We start from the raw sequence: 20,000 nt of genomic DNA, 5'->3' as shown, positions 1-20,000 counted from the left end.
CCCCGAGCCTCTGCCGGTGCCCCCCCAACCCCACCGGCCCCGTGCCCGGGCCGCTCTCGCGCCGGCCCGCCCGCGCTGCGCCGCTGCCCACCAGGCCCCTACTGGCCCGGCTCCAGCCGGGGCCCCCCGGCGCCACCACAGGCCACCCGCCGCCCTTCTTCCTTCTGCCATCTTCTCCGTGCCACCCGCAGGGAGCCCGAGCGAACCGGAGTGAGGGAGAGGAGAGACACACGGACACGAGGATTCAAGACACAGGCACACACCTAGGCGGACACGGGGACGAGCAGCCAGGCGGCGCACACGCCGTCGAACGCACGCGTGCACACGCCGTCGAACGCACGCGTGCACACGCTCGCACTTCCTCACAGTGGCGCGCGCGCGCGCGCGCACACGCACACGCACACGCACACCCACCCGACAGGCACCGCGAGGCTCCCCTGGAGGGGCAGCTTCCCCACGAGGCCGTGGTCACGCTCGGGCTGCTTTCGGGCAAGGCGGCCGGGCCCTGGGGCCCGCAGTCACCCGTGCAGCCCCCGAGGACCTGCAGCCACGCTGCGAGGCGCCGCGTTGGGCGGGCACCCCTGCCTGCCCGGGGAACCAGGCGCCCGGGAGATGGGTGTGAGCGCGCGCTGGCCCGTTTCTTCCGGCTCTGTGTGTCTTCGGCACGGGCGCCCCGGCACTCGCTGGGGCGCGCCTGGCTGTTGCGGGAGAGCAGCGTCGGACGTCCGCCCGGCGCGGTCGGTCGGCCCGCTCCCGGTCCCGGGTGGGGGGCGGGGCTCGAGGGGCGAGGGCACGCACACCGAGCGCGGACCACGGGGCGCGCCCCCCCACCCCCGGGGCCCAGGGACGGTGGGCCCCTCCTGTGGGCCCGGGCCTTCGCTACCTCCCTACCGTGGCAAGGAAGGGAGCGCGGCCCGGGCTCCGGGGATGGGGGCGTGCGCGGGGTGTTGGGGGGCGCCCAGGGCCTGCGCTGTCCGGCGGGTGGGGGCGAGTGGAGCGCACGGCTTAGGGGCTCCCGGGCTGCGGAGGGAGCCCAAGGCCTGCCTGCGGGGTGGGGGACACCGCCGGCCCGCGCGCAGGTTGGCCCTGCCTCTGGGCGGGGCCGGCCGGCTGAAGGCGGGTGTGCCCACCCCACCCCCACTCGCACCCCCACCGCCAGCCCCAGCCCCAGCCCCCGGAGGCGTGTGGGGGTGGGGGACGAGGCCCGGCAGCAGCAGGTGGTCACGACGGGGCGGGCGGGGAAGGGGCTGGGCGAGGGCAGGCGCCCGCGGTGAGCGGCCGGGAGGGGCAGGGGGCGACGGCGGCAGAAAGAAAGCGGGGAGGCAGAGAGGAAAAAGAGCCTACAGCACCCGGTATTCCCAGGCGGTCTCCCATCCAAGTACTAACCAGGCCCGACCCTGCTTAGCTTCCGAGATCAGACGAGATCGGGCGCGTTCAGGGTGGTATGGCCGTAGACGCCAGAGGCCGGCCCTGCGCGCCCCAAGAGCCTGCGCGTCCCCGCCTGCCTCCACGCCCCGAGCCTCTGCCGGTGCCCCCCCAACCCCACCGGCCCCGTGCCCGGGCCGCTCTCGCGCCGGCCCGCCCGCGCTGCGCCGCTGCCCACCAGGCCCCTACTGGCCCGGCTCCAGCCGGGGCCCCCCGGCGCCACCACAGGCCACCCGCCGCCCTTCTTCCTTCTGCCATCTTCTCCGTGCCACCCGCAGGGAGCCCGAGCGAACCGGAGTGAGGGAGAGGAGAGACACACGGACACGAGGATTCAAGACACAGGCACACACCTAGGCGGACACGGGGACGAGCAGCCAGGCGGCGCACACGCCGTCGAACGCACGCGTGCACACGCCGTCGAACGCACGCGTGCACACGCTCGCACTTCCTCACAGTGGCGCGCGCGCGCGCGCGCACACGCACACGCACACGCACACCCACCCGACAGGCACCGCGAGGCTCCCCTGGAGGGGCAGCTTCCCCACGAGGCCGTGGTCACGCTCGGGCTGCTTTCGGGCAAGGCGGCCGGGCCCTGGGGCCCGCAGTCACCCGTGCAGCCCCCGAGGACCTGCAGCCACGCTGCGAGGCGCCGCGTTGGGCGGGCACCCCTGCCTGCCCGGGGAACCAGGCGCCCGGGAGATGGGTGTGAGCGCGCGCTGGCCCGTTTCTTCCGGCTCTGTGTGTCTTCGGCACGGGCGCCCCGGCACTCGCTGGGGCGCGCCTGGCTGTTGCGGGAGAGCAGCGTCGGACGTCCGCCCGGCGCGGTCGGTCGGCCCGCTCCCGGTCCCGGGTGGGGGGCGGGGCTCGAGGGGCGAGGGCACGCACACCGAGCGCGGACCACGGGGCGCGCCCCCCCACCCCCGGGGCCCAGGGACGGTGGGCCCCTCCTGTGGGCCCGGGCCTTCGCTACCTCCCTACCGTGGCAAGGAAGGGAGCGCGGCCCGGGCTCCGGGGATGGGGGCGTGCGCGGGGTGTTGGGGGGCGCCCAGGGCCTGCGCTGTCCGGCGGGTGGGGGCGAGTGGAGCGCACGGCTTAGGGGCTCCCGGGCTGCGGAGGGAGCCCAAGGCCTGCCTGCGGGGTGGGGGACACCGCCGGCCCGCGCGCAGGTTGGCCCTGCCTCTGGGCGGGGCCGGCCGGCTGAAGGCGGGTGTGCCCACCCCACCCCCACTCGCACCCCCACCGCCAGCCCCAGCCCCAGCCCCCGGAGGCGTGTGGGGGTGGGGGACGAGGCCCGGCAGCAGCAGGTGGTCACGACGGGGCGGGCGGGGAAGGGGCTGGGCGAGGGCAGGCGCCCGCGGTGAGCGGCCGGGAGGGGCAGGGGGCGACGGCGGCAGAAAGAAAGCGGGGAGGCAGAGAGGAAAAAGAGCCTACAGCACCCGGTATTCCCAGGCGGTCTCCCATCCAAGTACTAACCAGGCCCGACCCTGCTTAGCTTCCGAGATCAGACGAGATCGGGCGCGTTCAGGGTGGTATGGCCGTAGACGCCAGAGGCCGGCCCTGCGCGCCCCAAGAGCCTGCGCGTCCCCGCCTGCCTCCACGCCCCGAGCCTCTGCCGGTGCCCCCCCAACCCCACCGGCCCCGTGCCCGGGCCGCTCTCGCGCCGGCCCGCCCGCGCTGCGCCGCTGCCCACCAGGCCCCTACTGGCCCGGCTCCAGCCGGGGCCCCCCGGCGCCACCACAGGCCACCCGCCGCCCTTCTTCCTTCTGCCATCTTCTCCGTGCCACCCGCAGGGAGCCCGAGCGAACCGGAGTGAGGGAGAGGAGAGACACACGGACACGAGGATTCAAGACACAGGCACACACCTAGGCGGACACGGGGACGAGCAGCCAGGCGGCGCACACGCCGTCGAACGCACGCGTGCACACGCCGTCGAACGCACGCGTGCACACGCTCGCACTTCCTCACAGTGGCGCGCGCGCGCGCGCGCACACGCACACGCACACGCACACCCACCCGACAGGCACCGCGAGGCTCCCCTGGAGGGGCAGCTTCCCCACGAGGCCGTGGTCACGCTCGGGCTGCTTTCGGGCAAGGCGGCCGGGCCCTGGGGCCCGCAGTCACCCGTGCAGCCCCCGAGGACCTGCAGCCACGCTGCGAGGCGCCGCGTTGGGCGGGCACCCCTGCCTGCCCGGGGAACCAGGCGCCCGGGAGATGGGTGTGAGCGCGCGCTGGCCCGTTTCTTCCGGCTCTGTGTGTCTTCGGCACGGGCGCCCCGGCACTCGCTGGGGCGCGCCTGGCTGTTGCGGGAGAGCAGCGTCGGACGTCCGCCCGGCGCGGTCGGTCGGCCCGCTCCCGGTCCCGGGTGGGGGGCGGGGCTCGAGGGGCGAGGGCACGCACACCGAGCGCGGACCACGGGGCGCGCCCCCCCACCCCCGGGGCCCAGGGACGGTGGGCCCCTCCTGTGGGCCCGGGCCTTCGCTACCTCCCTACCGTGGCAAGGAAGGGAGCGCGGCCCGGGCTCCGGGGATGGGGGCGTGCGCGGGGTGTTGGGGGGCGCCCAGGGCCTGCGCTGTCCGGCGGGTGGGGGCGAGTGGAGCGCACGGCTTAGGGGCTCCCGGGCTGCGGAGGGAGCCCAAGGCCTGCCTGCGGGGTGGGGGACACCGCCGGCCCGCGCGCAGGTTGGCCCTGCCTCTGGGCGGGGCCGGCCGGCTGAAGGCGGGTGTGCCCACCCCACCCCCACTCGCACCCCCACCGCCAGCCCCAGCCCCAGCCCCCGGAGGCGTGTGGGGGTGGGGGACGAGGCCCGGCAGCAGCAGGTGGTCACGACGGGGCGGGCGGGGAAGGGGCTGGGCGAGGGCAGGCGCCCGCGGTGAGCGGCCGGGAGGGGCAGGGGGCGACGGCGGCAGAAAGAAAGCGGGGAGGCAGAGAGGAAAAAGAGCCTACAGCACCCGGTATTCCCAGGCGGTCTCCCATCCAAGTACTAACCAGGCCCGACCCTGCTTAGCTTCCGAGATCAGACGAGATCGGGCGCGTTCAGGGTGGTATGGCCGTAGACGCCAGAGGCCGGCCCTGCGCGCCCCAAGAGCCTGCGCGTCCCCGCCTGCCTCCACGCCCCGAGCCTCTGCCGGTGCCCCCCCAACCCCACCGGCCCCGTGCCCGGGCCGCTCTCGCGCCGGCCCGCCCGCGCTGCGCCGCTGCCCACCAGGCCCCTACTGGCCCGGCTCCAGCCGGGGCCCCCCGGCGCCACCACAGGCCACCCGCCGCCCTTCTTCCTTCTGCCATCTTCTCCGTGCCACCCGCAGGGAGCCCGAGCGAACCGGAGTGAGGGAGAGGAGAGACACACGGACACGAGGATTCAAGACACAGGCACACACCTAGGCGGACACGGGGACGAGCAGCCAGGCGGCGCACACGCCGTCGAACGCACGCGTGCACACGCCGTCGAACGCACGCGTGCACACGCTCGCACTTCCTCACAGTGGCGCGCGCGCGCGCGCGCACACGCACACGCACACGCACACCCACCCGACAGGCACCGCGAGGCTCCCCTGGAGGGGCAGCTTCCCCACGAGGCCGTGGTCACGCTCGGGCTGCTTTCGGGCAAGGCGGCCGGGCCCTGGGGCCCGCAGTCACCCGTGCAGCCCCCGAGGACCTGCAGCCACGCTGCGAGGCGCCGCGTTGGGCGGGCACCCCTGCCTGCCCGGGGAACCAGGCGCCCGGGAGATGGGTGTGAGCGCGCGCTGGCCCGTTTCTTCCGGCTCTGTGTGTCTTCGGCACGGGCGCCCCGGCACTCGCTGGGGCGCGCCTGGCTGTTGCGGGAGAGCAGCGTCGGACGTCCGCCCGGCGCGGTCGGTCGGCCCGCTCCCGGTCCCGGGTGGGGGGCGGGGCTCGAGGGGCGAGGGCACGCACACCGAGCGCGGACCACGGGGCGCGCCCCCCCACCCCCGGGGCCCAGGGACGGTGGGCCCCTCCTGTGGGCCCGGGCCTTCGCTACCTCCCTACCGTGGCAAGGAAGGGAGCGCGGCCCGGGCTCCGGGGATGGGGGCGTGCGCGGGGTGTTGGGGGGCGCCCAGGGCCTGCGCTGTCCGGCGGGTGGGGGCGAGTGGAGCGCACGGCTTAGGGGCTCCCGGGCTGCGGAGGGAGCCCAAGGCCTGCCTGCGGGGTGGGGGACACCGCCGGCCCGCGCGCAGGTTGGCCCTGCCTCTGGGCGGGGCCGGCCGGCTGAAGGCGGGTGTGCCCACCCCACCCCCACTCGCACCCCCACCGCCAGCCCCAGCCCCAGCCCCCGGAGGCGTGTGGGGGTGGGGGACGAGGCCCGGCAGCAGCAGGTGGTCACGACGGGGCGGGCGGGGAAGGGGCTGGGCGAGGGCAGGCGCCCGCGGTGAGCGGCCGGGAGGGGCAGGGGGCGACGGCGGCAGAAAGAAAGCGGGGAGGCAGAGAGGAAAAAGAGCCTACAGCACCCGGTATTCCCAGGCGGTCTCCCATCCAAGTACTAACCAGGCCCGACCCTGCTTAGCTTCCGAGATCAGACGAGATCGGGCGCGTTCAGGGTGGTATGGCCGTAGACGCCAGAGGCCGGCCCTGCGCGCCCCAAGAGCCTGCGCGTCCCCGCCTGCCTCCACGCCCCGAGCCTCTGCCGGTGCCCCCCCAACCCCACCGGCCCCGTGCCCGGGCCGCTCTCGCGCCGGCCCGCCCGCGCTGCGCCGCTGCCCACCAGGCCCCTACTGGCCCGGCTCCAGCCGGGGCCCCCCGGCGCCACCACAGGCCACCCGCCGCCCTTCTTCCTTCTGCCATCTTCTCCGTGCCACCCGCAGGGAGCCCGAGCGAACCGGAGTGAGGGAGAGGAGAGACACACGGACACGAGGATTCAAGACACAGGCACACACCTAGGCGGACACGGGGACGAGCAGCCAGGCGGCGCACACGCCGTCGAACGCACGCGTGCACACGCCGTCGAACGCACGCGTGCACACGCTCGCACTTCCTCACAGTGGCGCGCGCGCGCGCGCGCACACGCACACGCACACGCACACCCACCCGACAGGCACCGCGAGGCTCCCCTGGAGGGGCAGCTTCCCCACGAGGCCGTGGTCACGCTCGGGCTGCTTTCGGGCAAGGCGGCCGGGCCCTGGGGCCCGCAGTCACCCGTGCAGCCCCCGAGGACCTGCAGCCACGCTGCGAGGCGCCGCGTTGGGCGGGCACCCCTGCCTGCCCGGGGAACCAGGCGCCCGGGAGATGGGTGTGAGCGCGCGCTGGCCCGTTTCTTCCGGCTCTGTGTGTCTTCGGCACGGGCGCCCCGGCACTCGCTGGGGCGCGCCTGGCTGTTGCGGGAGAGCAGCGTCGGACGTCCGCCCGGCGCGGTCGGTCGGCCCGCTCCCGGTCCCGGGTGGGGGGCGGGGCTCGAGGGGCGAGGGCACGCACACCGAGCGCGGACCACGGGGCGCGCCCCCCCACCCCCGGGGCCCAGGGACGGTGGGCCCCTCCTGTGGGCCCGGGCCTTCGCTACCTCCCTACCGTGGCAAGGAAGGGAGCGCGGCCCGGGCTCCGGGGATGGGGGCGTGCGCGGGGTGTTGGGGGGCGCCCAGGGCCTGCGCTGTCCGGCGGGTGGGGGCGAGTGGAGCGCACGGCTTAGGGGCTCCCGGGCTGCGGAGGGAGCCCAAGGCCTGCCTGCGGGGTGGGGGACACCGCCGGCCCGCGCGCAGGTTGGCCCTGCCTCTGGGCGGGGCCGGCCGGCTGAAGGCGGGTGTGCCCACCCCACCCCCACTCGCACCCCCACCGCCAGCCCCAGCCCCAGCCCCCGGAGGCGTGTGGGGGTGGGGGACGAGGCCCGGCAGCAGCAGGTGGTCACGACGGGGCGGGCGGGGAAGGGGCTGGGCGAGGGCAGGCGCCCGCGGTGAGCGGCCGGGAGGGGCAGGGGGCGACGGCGGCAGAAAGAAAGCGGGGAGGCAGAGAGGAAAAAGAGCCTACAGCACCCGGTATTCCCAGGCGGTCTCCCATCCAAGTACTAACCAGGCCCGACCCTGCTTAGCTTCCGAGATCAGACGAGATCGGGCGCGTTCAGGGTGGTATGGCCGTAGACGCCAGAGGCCGGCCCTGCGCGCCCCAAGAGCCTGCGCGTCCCCGCCTGCCTCCACGCCCCGAGCCTCTGCCGGTGCCCCCCCAACCCCACCGGCCCCGTGCCCGGGCCGCTCTCGCGCCGGCCCGCCCGCGCTGCGCCGCTGCCCACCAGGCCCCTACTGGCCCGGCTCCAGCCGGGGCCCCCCGGCGCCACCACAGGCCACCCGCCGCCCTTCTTCCTTCTGCCATCTTCTCCGTGCCACCCGCAGGGAGCCCGAGCGAACCGGAGTGAGGGAGAGGAGAGACACACGGACACGAGGATTCAAGACACAGGCACACACCTAGGCGGACACGGGGACGAGCAGCCAGGCGGCGCACACGCCGTCGAACGCACGCGTGCACACGCCGTCGAACGCACGCGTGCACACGCTCGCACTTCCTCACAGTGGCGCGCGCGCGCGCGCGCACACGCACACGCACACGCACACCCACCCGACAGGCACCGCGAGGCTCCCCTGGAGGGGCAGCTTCCCCACGAGGCCGTGGTCACGCTCGGGCTGCTTTCGGGCAAGGCGGCCGGGCCCTGGGGCCCGCAGTCACCCGTGCAGCCCCCGAGGACCTGCAGCCACGCTGCGAGGCGCCGCGTTGGGCGGGCACCCCTGCCTGCCCGGGGAACCAGGCGCCCGGGAGATGGGTGTGAGCGCGCGCTGGCCCGTTTCTTCCGGCTCTGTGTGTCTTCGGCACGGGCGCCCCGGCACTCGCTGGGGCGCGCCTGGCTGTTGCGGGAGAGCAGCGTCGGACGTCCGCCCGGCGCGGTCGGTCGGCCCGCTCCCGGTCCCGGGTGGGGGGCGGGGCTCGAGGGGCGAGGGCACGCACACCGAGCGCGGACCACGGGGCGCGCCCCCCCACCCCCGGGGCCCAGGGACGGTGGGCCCCTCCTGTGGGCCCGGGCCTTCGCTACCTCCCTACCGTGGCAAGGAAGGGAGCGCGGCCCGGGCTCCGGGGATGGGGGCGTGCGCGGGGTGTTGGGGGGCGCCCAGGGCCTGCGCTGTCCGGCGGGTGGGGGCGAGTGGAGCGCACGGCTTAGGGGCTCCCGGGCTGCGGAGGGAGCCCAAGGCCTGCCTGCGGGGTGGGGGACACCGCCGGCCCGCGCGCAGGTTGGCCCTGCCTCTGGGCGGGGCCGGCCGGCTGAAGGCGGGTGTGCCCACCCCACCCCCACTCGCACCCCCACCGCCAGCCCCAGCCCCAGCCCCCGGAGGCGTGTGGGGGTGGGGGACGAGGCCCGGCAGCAGCAGGTGGTCACGACGGGGCGGGCGGGGAAGGGGCTGGGCGAGGGCAGGCGCCCGCGGTGAGCGGCCGGGAGGGGCAGGGGGCGACGGCGGCAGAAAGAAAGCGGGGAGGCAGAGAGGAAAAAGAGCCTACAGCACCCGGTATTCCCAGGCGGTCTCCCATCCAAGTACTAACCAGGCCCGACCCTGCTTAGCTTCCGAGATCAGACGAGATCGGGCGCGTTCAGGGTGGTATGGCCGTAGACGCCAGAGGCCGGCCCTGCGCGCCCCAAGAGCCTGCGCGTCCCCGCCTGCCTCCACGCCCCGAGCCTCTGCCGGTGCCCCCCCAACCCCACCGGCCCCGTGCCCGGGCCGCTCTCGCGCCGGCCCGCCCGCGCTGCGCCGCTGCCCACCAGGCCCCTACTGGCCCGGCTCCAGCCGGGGCCCCCCGGCGCCACCACAGGCCACCCGCCGCCCTTCTTCCTTCTGCCATCTTCTCCGTGCCACCCGCAGGGAGCCCGAGCGAACCGGAGTGAGGGAGAGGAGAGACACACGGACACGAGGATTCAAGACACAGGCACACACCTAGGCGGACACGGGGACGAGCAGCCAGGCGGCGCACACGCCGTCGAACGCACGCGTGCACACGCCGTCGAACGCACGCGTGCACACGCTCGCACTTCCTCACAGTGGCGCGCGCGCGCGCGCGCACACGCACACGCACACGCACACCCACCCGACAGGCACCGCGAGGCTCCCCTGGAGGGGCAGCTTCCCCACGAGGCCGTGGTCACGCTCGGGCTGCTTTCGGGCAAGGCGGCCGGGCCCTGGGGCCCGCAGTCACCCGTGCAGCCCCCGAGGACCTGCAGCCACGCTGCGAGGCGCCGCGTTGGGCGGGCACCCCTGCCTGCCCGGGGAACCAGGCGCCCGGGAGATGGGTGTGAGCGCGCGCTGGCCCGTTTCTTCCGGCTCTGTGTGTCTTCGGCACGGGCGCCCCGGCACTCGCTGGGGCGCGCCTGGCTGTTGCGGGAGAGCAGCGTCGGACGTCCGCCCGGCGCGGTCGGTCGGCCCGCTCCCGGTCCCGGGTGGGGGGCGGGGCTCGAGGGGCGAGGGCACGCACACCGAGCGCGGACCACGGGGCGCGCCCCCCCACCCCCGGGGCCCAGGGACGGTGGGCCCCTCCTGTGGGCCCGGGCCTTCGCTACCTCCCTACCGTGGCAAGGAAGGGAGCGCGGCCCGGGCTCCGGGGATGGGGGCGTGCGCGGGGTGTTGGGGGGCGCCCAGGGCCTGCGCTGTCCGGCGGGTGGGGGCGAGTGGAGCGCACGGCTTAGGGGCTCCCGGGCTGCGGAGGGAGCCCAAGGCCTGCCTGCGGGGTGGGGGACACCGCCGGCCCGCGCGCAGGTTGGCCCTGCCTCTGGGCGGGGCCGGCCGGCTGAAGGCGGGTGTGCCCACCCCACCCCCACTCGCACCCCCACCGCCAGCCCCAGCCCCAGCCCCCGGAGGCGTGTGGGGGTGGGGGACGAGGCCCGGCAGCAGCAGGTGGTCACGACGGGGCGGGCGGGGAAGGGGCTGGGCGAGGGCAGGCGCCCGCGGTGAGCGGCCGGGAGGGGCAGGGGGCGACGGCGGCAGAAAGAAAGCGGGGAGGCAGAGAGGAAAAAGAGCCTACAGCACCCGGTATTCCCAGGCGGTCTCCCATCCAAGTACTAACCAGGCCCGACCCTGCTTAGCTTCCGAGATCAGACGAGATCGGGCGCGTTCAGGGTGGTATGGCCGTAGACGCCAGAGGCCGGCCCTGCGCGCCCCAAGAGCCTGCGCGTCCCCGCCTGCCTCCACGCCCCGAGCCTCTGCCGGTGCCCCCCCAACCCCACCGGCCCCGTGCCCGGGCCGCTCTCGCGCCGGCCCGCCCGCGCTGCGCCGCTGCCCACCAGGCCCCTACTGGCCCGGCTCCAGCCGGGGCCCCCCGGCGCCACCACAGGCCACCCGCCGCCCTTCTTCCTTCTGCCATCTTCTCCGTGCCACCCGCAGGGAGCCCGAGCGAACCGGAGTGAGGGAGAGGAGAGACACACGGACACGAGGATTCAAGACACAGGCACACACCTAGGCGGACACGGGGACGAGCAGCCAGGCGGCGCACACGCCGTCGAACGCACGCGTGCACACGCCGTCGAACGCACGCGTGCACACGCTCGCACTTCCTCACAGTGGCGCGCGCGCGCGCGCGCACACGCACACGCACACGCACACCCACCCGACAGGCACCGCGAGGCTCCCCTGGAGGGGCAGCTTCCCCACGAGGCCGTGGTCACGCTCGGGCTGCTTTCGGGCAAGGCGGCCGGGCCCTGGGGCCCGCAGTCACCCGTGCAGCCCCCGAGGACCTGCAGCCACGCTGCGAGGCGCCGCGTTGGGCGGGCACCCCTGCCTGCCCGGGGAACCAGGCGCCCGGGAGATGGGTGTGAGCGCGCGCTGGCCCGTTTCTTCCGGCTCTGTGTGTCTTCGGCACGGGCGCCCCGGCACTCGCTGGGGCGCGCCTGGCTGTTGCGGGAGAGCAGCGTCGGACGTCCGCCCGGCGCGGTCGGTCGGCCCGCTCCCGGTCCCGGGTGGGGGGCGGGGCTCGAGGGGCGAGGGCACGCACACCGAGCGCGGACCACGGGGCGCGCCCCCCCACCCCCGGGGCCCAGGGACGGTGGGCCCCTCCTGTGGGCCCGGGCCTTCGCTACCTCCCTACCGTGGCAAGGAAGGGAGCGCGGCCCGGGCTCCGGGGATGGGGGCGTGCGCGGGGTGTTGGGGGGCGCCCAGGGCCTGCGCTGTCCGGCGGGTGGGGGCGAGTGGAGCGCACGGCTTAGGGGCTCCCGGGCTGCGGAGGGAGCCCAAGGCCTGCCTGCGGGGTGGGGGACACCGCCGGCCCGCGCGCAGGTTGGCCCTGCCTCTGGGCGGGGCCGGCCGGCTGAAGGCGGGTGTGCCCACCCCACCCCCACTCGCACCCCCACCGCCAGCCCCAGCCCCAGCCCCCGGAGGCGTGTGGGGGTGGGGGACGAGGCCCGGCAGCAGCAGGTGGTCACGACGGGGCGGGCGGGGAAGGGGCTGGGCGAGGGCAGGCGCCCGCGGTGAGCGGCCGGGAGGGGCAGGGGGCGACGGCGGCAGAAAGAAAGCGGGGAGGCAGAGAGGAAAAAGAGCCTACAGCACCCGGTATTCCCAGGCGGTCTCCCATCCAAGTACTAACCAGGCCCGACCCTGCTTAGCTTCCGAGATCAGACGAGATCGGGCGCGTTCAGGGTGGTATGGCCGTAGACGCCAGAGGCCGGCCCTGCGCGCCCCAAGAGCCTGCGCGTCCCCGCCTGCCTCCACGCCCCGAGCCTCTGCCGGTGCCCCCCCAACCCCACCGGCCCCGTGCCCGGGCCGCTCTCGCGCCGGCCCGCCCGCGCTGCGCCGCTGCCCACCAGGCCCCTACTGGCCCGGCTCCAGCCGGGGCCCCCCGGCGCCACCACAGGCCACCCGCCGCCCTTCTTCCTTCTGCCATCTTCTCCGTGCCACCCGCAGGGAGCCCGAGCGAACCGGAGTGAGGGAGAGGAGAGACACACGGACACGAGGATTCAAGACACAGGCACACACCTAGGCGGACACGGGGACGAGCAGCCAGGCGGCGCACACGCCGTCGAACGCACGCGTGCACACGCCGTCGAACGCACGCGTGCACACGCTCGCACTTCCTCACAGTGGCGCGCGCGCGCGCGCGCACACGCACACGCACACGCACACCCACCCGACAGGCACCGCGAGGCTCCCCTGGAGGGGCAGCTTCCCCACGAGGCCGTGGTCACGCTCGGGCTGCTTTCGGGCAAGGCGGCCGGGCCCTGGGGCCCGCAGTCACCCGTGCAGCCCCCGAGGACCTGCAGCCACGCTGCGAGGCGCCGCGTTGGGCGGGCACCCCTGCCTGCCCGGGGAACCAGGCGCCCGGGAGATGGGTGTGAGCGCGCGCTGGCCCGTTTCTTCCGGCTCTGTGTGTCTTCGGCACGGGCGCCCCGGCACTCGCTGGGGCGCGCCTGGCTGTTGCGGGAGAGCAGCGTCGGACGTCCGCCCGGCGCGGTCGGTCGGCCCGCTCCCGGTCCCGGGTGGGGGGCGGGGCTCGAGGGGCGAGGGCACGCACACCGAGCGCGGACCACGGGGCGCGCCCCCCCACCCCCGGGGCCCAGGGACGGTGGGCCCCTCCTGTGGGCCCGGGCCTTCGCTACCTCCCTACCGTGGCAAGGAAGGGAGCGCGGCCCGGGCTCCGGGGATGGGGGCGTGCGCGGGGTGTTGGGGGGCGCCCAGGGCCTGCGCTGTCCGGCGGGTGGGGGCGAGTGGAGCGCACGGCTTAGGGGCTCCCGGGCTGCGGAGGGAGCCCAAGGCCTGCCTGCGGGGTGGGGGACACCGCCGGCCCGCGCGCAGGTTGGCCCTGCCTCTGGGCGGGGCCGGCCGGCTGAAGGCGGGTGTGCCCACCCCACCCCCACTCGCACCCCCACCGCCAGCCCCAGCCCCAGCCCCCGGAGGCGTGTGGGGGTGGGGGACGAGGCCCGGCAGCAGCAGGTGGTCACGACGGGGCGGGCGGGGAAGGGGCTGGGCGAGGGCAGGCGCCCGCGGTGAGCGGCCGGGAGGGGCAGGGGGCGACGGCGGCAGAAAGAAAGCGGGGAGGCAGAGAGGAAAAAGAGCCTACAGCACCCGGTATTCCCAGGCGGTCTCCCATCCAAGTACTAACCAGGCCCGACCCTGCTTAGCTTCCGAGATCAGACGAGATCGGGCGCGTTCAGGGTGGTATGGCCGTAGACGCCAGAGGCCGGCCCTGCGCGCCCCAAGAGCCTGCGCGTCCCCGCCTGCCTCCACGCCCCGAGCCTCTGCCGGTGCCCCCCCAACCCCACCGGCCCCGTGCCCGGGCCGCTCTCGCGCCGGCCCGCCCGCGCTGCGCCGCTGCCCACCAGGCCCCTACTGGCCCGGCTCCAGCCGGGGCCCCCCGGCGCCACCACAGGCCACCCGCCGCCCTTCTTCCTTCTGCCATCTTCTCCGTGCCACCCGCAGGGAGCCCGAGCGAACCGGAGTGAGGGAGAGGAGAGACACACGGACACGAGGATTCAAGACACAGGCACACACCTAGGCGGACACGGGGACGAGCAGCCAGGCGGCGCACACGCCGTCGAACGCACGCGTGCACACGCCGTCGAACGCACGCGTGCACACGCTCGCACTTCCTCACAGTGGCGCGCGCGCGCGCGCGCACACGCACACGCACACGCACACCCACCCGACAGGCACCGCGAGGCTCCCCTGGAGGGGCAGCTTCCCCACGAGGCCGTGGTCACGCTCGGGCTGCTTTCGGGCAAGGCGGCCGGGCCCTGGGGCCCGCAGTCACCCGTGCAGCCCCCGAGGACCTGCAGCCACGCTGCGAGGCGCCGCGTTGGGCGGGCACCCCTGCCTGCCCGGGGAACCAGGCGCCCGGGAGATGGGTGTGAGCGCGCGCTGGCCCGTTTCTTCCGGCTCTGTGTGTCTTCGGCACGGGCGCCCCGGCACTCGCTGGGGCGCGCCTGGCTGTTGCGGGAGAGCAGCGTCGGACGTCCGCCCGGCGCGGTCGGTCGGCCCGCTCCCGGTCCCGGGTGGGGGGCGGGGCTCGAGGGGCGAGGGCACGCACACCGAGCGCGGACCACGGGGCGCGCCCCCCCACCCCCGGGGCCCAGGGACGGTGGGCCCCTCCTGTGGGCCCGGGCCTTCGCTACCTCCCTACCGTGGCAAGGAAGGGAGCGCGGCCCGGGCTCCGGGGATGGGGGCGTGCGCGGGGTGTTGGGGGGCGCCCAGGGCCTGCGCTGTCCGGCGGGTGGGGGCGAGTGGAGCGCACGGCTTAGGGGCTCCCGGGCTGCGGAGGGAGCCCAAGGCCTGCCTGCGGGGTGGGGGACACCGCCGGCCCGCGCGCAGGTTGGCCCTGCCTCTGGGCGGGGCCGGCCGGCTGAAGGCGGGTGTGCCCACCCCACCCCCACTCGCACCCCCACCGCCAGCCCCAGCCCCAGCCCCCGGAGGCGTGTGGGGGTGGGGGACGAGGCCCGGCAGCAGCAGGTGGTCACGACGGGGCGGGCGGGGAAGGGGCTGGGCGAGGGCAGGCGCCCGCGGTGAGCGGCCGGGAGGGGCAGGGGGCGACGGCGGCAGAAAGAAAGCGGGGAGGCAGAGAGGAAAAAGAGCCTACAGCACCCGGTATTCCCAGGCGGTCTCCCATCCAAGTACTAACCAGGCCCGACCCTGCTTAGCTTCCGAGATCAGACGAGATCGGGCGCGTTCAGGGTGGTATGGCCGTAGACGCCAGAGGCCGGCCCTGCGCGCCCCAAGAGCCTGCGCGTCCCCGCCTGCCTCCACGCCCCGAGCCTCTGCCGGTGCCCCCCCAACCCCACCGGCCCCGTGCCCGGGCCGCTCTCGCGCCGGCCCGCCCGCGCTGCGCCGCTGCCCACCAGGCCCCTACTGGCCCGGCTCCAGCCGGGGCCCCCCGGCGCCACCACAGGCCACCCGCCGCCCTTCTTCCTTCTGCCATCTTCTCCGTGCCACCCGCAGGGAGCCCGAGCGAACCGGAGTGAGGGAGAGGAGAGACACACGGACACGAGGATTCAAGACACAGGCACACACCTAGGCGGACACGGGGACGAGCAGCCAGGCGGCGCACACGCCGTCGAACGCACGCGTGCACACGCCGTCGAACGCACGCGTGCACACGCTCGCACTTCCTCACAGTGGCGCGCGCGCGCGCGCGCACACGCACACGCACACGCACACCCACCCGACAGGCACCGCGAGGCTCCCCTGGAGGGGCAGCTTCCCCACGAGGCCGTGGTCACGCTCGGGCTGCTTTCGGGCAAGGCGGCCGGGCCCTGGGGCCCGCAGTCACCCGTGCAGCCCCCGAGGACCTGCAGCCACGCTGCGAGGCGCCGCGTTGGGCGGGCACCCCTGCCTGCCCGGGGAACCAGGCGCCCGGGAGATGGGTGTGAGCGCGCGCTGGCCCGTTTCTTCCGGCTCTGTGTGTCTTCGGCACGGGCGCCCCGGCACTCGCTGGGGCGCGCCTGGCTGTTGCGGGAGAGCAGCGTCGGACGTCCGCCCGGCGCGGTCGGTCGGCCCGCTCCCGGTCCCGGGTGGGGGGCGGGGCTCGAGGGGCGAGGGCACGCACACCGAGCGCGGACCACGGGGCGCGCCCCCCCACCCCCGGGGCCCAGGGACGGTGGGCCCCTCCTGTGGGCCCGGGCCTTCGCTACCTCCCTACCGTGGCAAGGAAGGGAGCGCGGCCCGGGCTCCGGGGATGGGGGCGTGCGCGGGGTGTTGGGGGGCGCCCAGGGCCTGCGCTGTCCGGCGGGTGGGGGCGAGTGGAGCGCACGGCTTAGGGGCTCCCGGGCTGCGGAGGGAGCCCAAGGCCTGCCTGCGGGGTGGGGGACACCGCCGGCCCGCGCGCAGGTTGGCCCTGCCTCTGGGCGGGGCCGGCCGGCTGAAGGCGGGTGTGCCCACCCCACCCCCACTCGCACCCCCACCGCCAGCCCCAGCCCCAGCCCCCGGAGGCGTGTGGGGGTGGGGGACGAGGCCCGGCAGCAGCAGGTGGTCACGACGGGGCGGGCGGGGAAGGGGCTGGGCGAGGGCAGGCGCCCGCGGTGAGCGGCCGGGAGGGGCAGGGGGCGACGGCGGCAGAAAGAAAGCGGGGAGGCAGAGAGGAAAAAGAGCCTACAGCACCCGGTATTCCCAGGCGGTCTCCCATCCAAGTACTAACCAGGCCCGACCCTGCTTAGCTTCCGAGATCAGACGAGATCGGGCGCGTTCAGGGTGGTATGGCCGTAGACGCCAGAGGCCGGCCCTGCGCGCCCCAAGAGCCTGCGCGTCCCCGCCTGCCTCCACGCCCCGAGCCTCTGCCGGTGCCCCCCCAACCCCACCGGCCCCGTGCCCGGGCCGCTCTCGCGCCGGCCCGCCCGCGCTGCGCCGCTGCCCACCAGGCCCCTACTGGCCCGGCTCCAGCCGGGGCCCCCCGGCGCCACCACAGGCCACCCGCCGCCCTTCTTCCTTCTGCCATCTTCTCCGTGCCACCCGCAGGGAGCCCGAGCGAACCGGAGTGAGGGAGAGGAGAGACACACGGACACGAGGATTCAAGACACAGGCACACACCTAGGCGGACACGGGGACGAGCAGCCAGGCGGCGCACACGCCGTCGAACGCACGCGTGCACACGCCGTCGAACGCACGCGTGCACACGCTCGCACTTCCTCACAGTGGCGCGCGCGCGCGCGCGCACACGCACACGCACACGCACACCCACCCGACAGGCACCGCGAGGCTCCCCTGGAGGGGCAGCTTCCCCACGAGGCCGTGGTCACGCTCGGGCTGCTTTCGGGCAAGGCGGCCGGGCCCTGGGGCCCGCAGTCACCCGTGCAGCCCCCGAGGACCTGCAGCCACGCTGCGAGGCGCCGCGTTGGGCGGGCACCCCTGCCTGCCCGGGGAACCAGGCGCCCGGGAGATGGGTGTGAGCGCGCGCTGGCCCGTTTCTTCCGGCTCTGTGTGTCTTCGGCACGGGCGCCCCGGCACTCGCTGGGGCGCGCCTGGCTGTTGCGGGAGAGCAGCGTCGGACGTCCGCCCGGCGCGGTCGGTCGGCCCGCTCCCGGTCCCGGGTGGGGGGCGGGGCTCGAGGGGCGAGGGCACGCACACCGAGCGCGGACCACGGGGCGCGCCCCCCCACCCCCGGGGCCCAGGGACGGTGGGCCCCTCCTGTGGGCCCGGGCCTTCGCTACCTCCCTACCGTGGCAAGGAAGGGAGCGCGGCCCGGGCTCCGGGGATGGGGGCGTGCGCGGGGTGTTGGGGGGCGCCCAGGGCCTGCGCTGTCCGGCGGGTGGGGGCGAGTGGAGCGCACGGCTTAGGGGCTCCCGGGCTGCGGAGGGAGCCCAAGGCCTGCCTGCGGGGTGGGGGACACCGCCGGCCCGCGCGCAGGTTGGCCCTGCCTCTGGGCGGGGCCGGCCGGCTGAAGGCGGGTGTGCCCACCCCACCCCCACTCGCACCCCCACCGCCAGCCCCAGCCCCAGCCCCCGGAGGCGTGTGGGGGTGGGGGACGAGGCCCGGCAGCAGCAGGTGGTCACGACGGGGCGGGCGGGGAAGGGGCTGGGCGAGGGCAGGCGCCCGCGGTGAGCGGCCGGGAGGGGCAGGGGGCGACGGCGGCAGAAAGAAAGCGGGGAGGCAGAGAGGAAAAAGAGCCTACAGCACCCGGTATTCCCAGGCGGTCTCCCATCCAAGTACTAACCAGGCCCGACCCTGCTTAGCTTCCGAGATCAGACGAGATCGGGCGCGTTCAGGGTGGTATGGCCGTAGACGCCAGAGGCCGGCCCTGCGCGCCCCAAGAGCCTGCGCGTCCCCGCCTGCCTCCACGCCCCGAGCCTCTGCCGGTGCCCCCCCAACCCCACCGGCCCCGTGCCCGGGCCGCTCTCGCGCCGGCCCGCCCGCGCTGCGCCGCTGCCCACCAGGCCCCTACTGGCCCGGCTCCAGCCGGGGCCCCCCGGCGCCACCACAGGCCACCCGCCGCCCTTCTTCCTTCTGCCATCTTCTCCGTGCCACCCGCAGGGAGCCCGAGCGAACCGGAGTGAGGGAGAGGAGAGACACACGGACACGAGGATTCAAGACACAGGCACACACCTAGGCGGACACGGGGACGAGCAGCCAGGCGGCGCACACGCCGTCGAACGCACGCGTGCACACGCCGTCGAACGCACGCGTGCACACGCTCGCACTTCCTCACAGTGGCGCGCGCGCGCGCGCGCACACGCACACGCACACGCACACCCACCCGACAGGCACCGCGAGGCTCCCCTGGAGGGGCAGCTTCCCCACGAGGCCGTGGTCACGCTCGGGCTGCTTTCGGGCAAGGCGGCCGGGCCCTGGGGCCCGCAGTCACCCGTGCAGCCCCCGAGGACCTGCAGCCACGCTGCGAGGCGCCGCGTTGGGCGGGCACCCCCCTGCCTGCCCGGGGAACCAGGCGCCCGGGAGATGGGTGTGAGCGCGCGCTGGCCCGTTTCTTCCGGCTCTGTGTGTCTTCGGCACGGGCGCCCCGGCACTCGCTGGGGCGCGCCTGGCTGTTGCGGGAGAGCAGCGTCGGACGTCCGCCCGGCGCGGTCGGTCGGCCCGCTCCCGGTCCCGGGTGGGGGGCGGGGCTCGAGGGGCGAGGGCACGCACACCGAGCGCGGACCACGGGGCGCGCCCCCCCACCCCCGGGGCCCAGGGACGGTGGGCCCCTCCTGTGGGCCCGGGCCTTCGCTACCTCCCTACCGTGGCAAGGAAGGGAGCGCGGCCCGGGCTCCGGGGATGGGGGCGTGCGCGGGGTGTTGGGGGGCGCCCAGGGCCTGCGCTGTCCGGCGGGTGGGGGCGAGTGGAGCGCACGGCTTAGGGGCTCCCGGGCTGCGGAGGGAGCCCAAGGCCTGCCTGCGGGGTGGGGGACACCGCCGGCCCGCGCGCAGGTTGGCCCTGCCTCTGGGCGGGGCCGGCCGGCTGAAGGCGGGTGTGCCCACCCCACCCCCACTCGCACCCCCACCGCCAGCCCCAGCCCCAGCCCCCGGAGGCGTGTGGGGGTGGGGGACGAGGCCCGGCAGCAGCAGGTGGTCACGACGGGGCGGGCGGGGAAGGGGCTGGGCGAGGGCAGGCGCCCGCGGTGAGCGGCCGGGAGGGGCAGGGGGCGACGGCGGCAGAAAGAAAGCGGGGAGGCAGAGAGGAAAAAGAGCCTACAGCACCCGGTATTCCCAGGCGGTCTCCCATCCAAGTACTAACCAGGCCCGACCCTGCTTAGCTTCCGAGATCAGACGAGATCGGGCGCGTTCAGGGTGGTATGGCCGTAGACGCCAGAGGCCGGCCCTGCGCGCCCCAAGAGCCTGCGCGTCCCCGCCTGCCTCCACGCCCCGAGCCTCTGCCGGTGCCCCCCCAACCCCACCGGCCCCGTGCCCGGGCCGCTCTCGCGCCGGCCCGCCCGCGCTGCGCCGCTGCCCACCAGGCCCCTACTGGCCCGGCTCCAGCCGGGGCCCCCCGGCGCCACCACAGGCCACCCGCCGCCCTTCTTCCTTCTGCCATCTTCTCCGTGCCACCCGCAGGGAGCCCGAGCGAACCGGAGTGAGGGAGAGGAGAGACACACGGACACGAGGATTCAAGACACAGGCACACACCTAGGCGGACACGGGGACGAGCAGCCAGGCGGCGCACACGCCGTCGAACGCACGCGTGCACACGCCGTCGAACGCACGC

The 20,000-nt window shown here is 75.9% G+C and overlaps 1 protein-coding gene and 13 non-coding genes across 14 annotated transcripts in view; all 14 read right to left on the bottom strand.

Moving 5' to 3' along the window:
* LOC130682505 (collagen alpha-1(I) chain-like) overlaps positions 1–18,922 on the bottom strand; it is a gene marked incomplete at both ends in the record, with an annotated part of 20,020 nt that extends 1,098 nt beyond the window's left edge. Inside the window, 14 exons of the mRNA XM_057496844.1 lie at positions 459–698; positions 1,971–2,210; positions 3,483–3,722; positions 4,995–5,234; positions 6,507–6,746; positions 8,019–8,258; positions 9,531–9,770; positions 11,043–11,282; positions 12,555–12,794; positions 14,067–14,306; positions 15,579–15,818; positions 17,091–17,330; positions 18,559–18,649; positions 18,732–18,922. Of these exons, the coding sequence (XP_057352827.1) occupies positions 459–698; positions 1,971–2,210; positions 3,483–3,722; positions 4,995–5,234; positions 6,507–6,746; positions 8,019–8,258; positions 9,531–9,770; positions 11,043–11,282; positions 12,555–12,794; positions 14,067–14,306; positions 15,579–15,818; positions 17,091–17,330; positions 18,559–18,649; positions 18,732–18,922 (3,162 nt within the window). The remainder of the gene's footprint in view (positions 1–458; positions 699–1,970; positions 2,211–3,482; positions 3,723–4,994; positions 5,235–6,506; positions 6,747–8,018; positions 8,259–9,530; positions 9,771–11,042; positions 11,283–12,554; positions 12,795–14,066; positions 14,307–15,578; positions 15,819–17,090; positions 17,331–18,558; positions 18,650–18,731) is intronic.
* LOC130682514 (5S ribosomal RNA) lies at positions 1,338–1,456 on the bottom strand. The gene has a single exon (XR_008995692.1). It is a non-coding gene; the product is annotated as a 5S ribosomal RNA (ribosomal RNA).
* On the bottom strand, positions 2,850–2,968 carry LOC130682513 (5S ribosomal RNA). Its single transcript, XR_008995691.1, has one exon. It is a non-coding gene; the product is annotated as a 5S ribosomal RNA (ribosomal RNA).
* On the bottom strand, positions 4,362–4,480 carry LOC130682512 (5S ribosomal RNA). The gene has a single exon (XR_008995690.1). It is a non-coding gene; the product is annotated as a 5S ribosomal RNA (ribosomal RNA).
* Positions 5,874–5,992, bottom strand: LOC130682511 (5S ribosomal RNA). Its single transcript, XR_008995689.1, has one exon. It is a non-coding gene; the product is annotated as a 5S ribosomal RNA (ribosomal RNA).
* LOC130682510 (5S ribosomal RNA) lies at positions 7,386–7,504 on the bottom strand. Its single transcript, XR_008995688.1, has one exon. It is a non-coding gene; the product is annotated as a 5S ribosomal RNA (ribosomal RNA).
* Positions 8,898–9,016, bottom strand: LOC130682509 (5S ribosomal RNA). Its single transcript, XR_008995687.1, has one exon. It is a non-coding gene; the product is annotated as a 5S ribosomal RNA (ribosomal RNA).
* LOC130682508 (5S ribosomal RNA) lies at positions 10,410–10,528 on the bottom strand. The gene has a single exon (XR_008995686.1). It is a non-coding gene; the product is annotated as a 5S ribosomal RNA (ribosomal RNA).
* LOC130682507 (5S ribosomal RNA) lies at positions 11,922–12,040 on the bottom strand. The gene has a single exon (XR_008995685.1). It is a non-coding gene; the product is annotated as a 5S ribosomal RNA (ribosomal RNA).
* Positions 13,434–13,552, bottom strand: LOC130682519 (5S ribosomal RNA). Its single transcript, XR_008995697.1, has one exon. It is a non-coding gene; the product is annotated as a 5S ribosomal RNA (ribosomal RNA).
* LOC130682518 (5S ribosomal RNA) lies at positions 14,946–15,064 on the bottom strand. The gene has a single exon (XR_008995696.1). It is a non-coding gene; the product is annotated as a 5S ribosomal RNA (ribosomal RNA).
* On the bottom strand, positions 16,458–16,576 carry LOC130682517 (5S ribosomal RNA). Its single transcript, XR_008995695.1, has one exon. It is a non-coding gene; the product is annotated as a 5S ribosomal RNA (ribosomal RNA).
* On the bottom strand, positions 17,970–18,088 carry LOC130682516 (5S ribosomal RNA). Its single transcript, XR_008995694.1, has one exon. It is a non-coding gene; the product is annotated as a 5S ribosomal RNA (ribosomal RNA).
* A 561-nt stretch (positions 18,923–19,483) lies between the features above and the next one.
* On the bottom strand, positions 19,484–19,602 carry LOC130682506 (5S ribosomal RNA). Its single transcript, XR_008995684.1, has one exon. It is a non-coding gene; the product is annotated as a 5S ribosomal RNA (ribosomal RNA).
* Positions 19,603–20,000: the final 398 nt, after the last annotated feature.

The sequence above is a fragment of the Manis pentadactyla genome, unplaced genomic scaffold (assembly GCF_030020395.1).
Source record: "Manis pentadactyla isolate mManPen7 unplaced genomic scaffold, mManPen7.hap1 scaffold_786, whole genome shotgun sequence".
NCBI classification, from domain to species: Eukaryota; Metazoa; Chordata; class Mammalia; order Pholidota; family Manidae; genus Manis; species Manis pentadactyla.
This window is presented reverse-complemented; position numbering and strand designations above follow the sequence as displayed.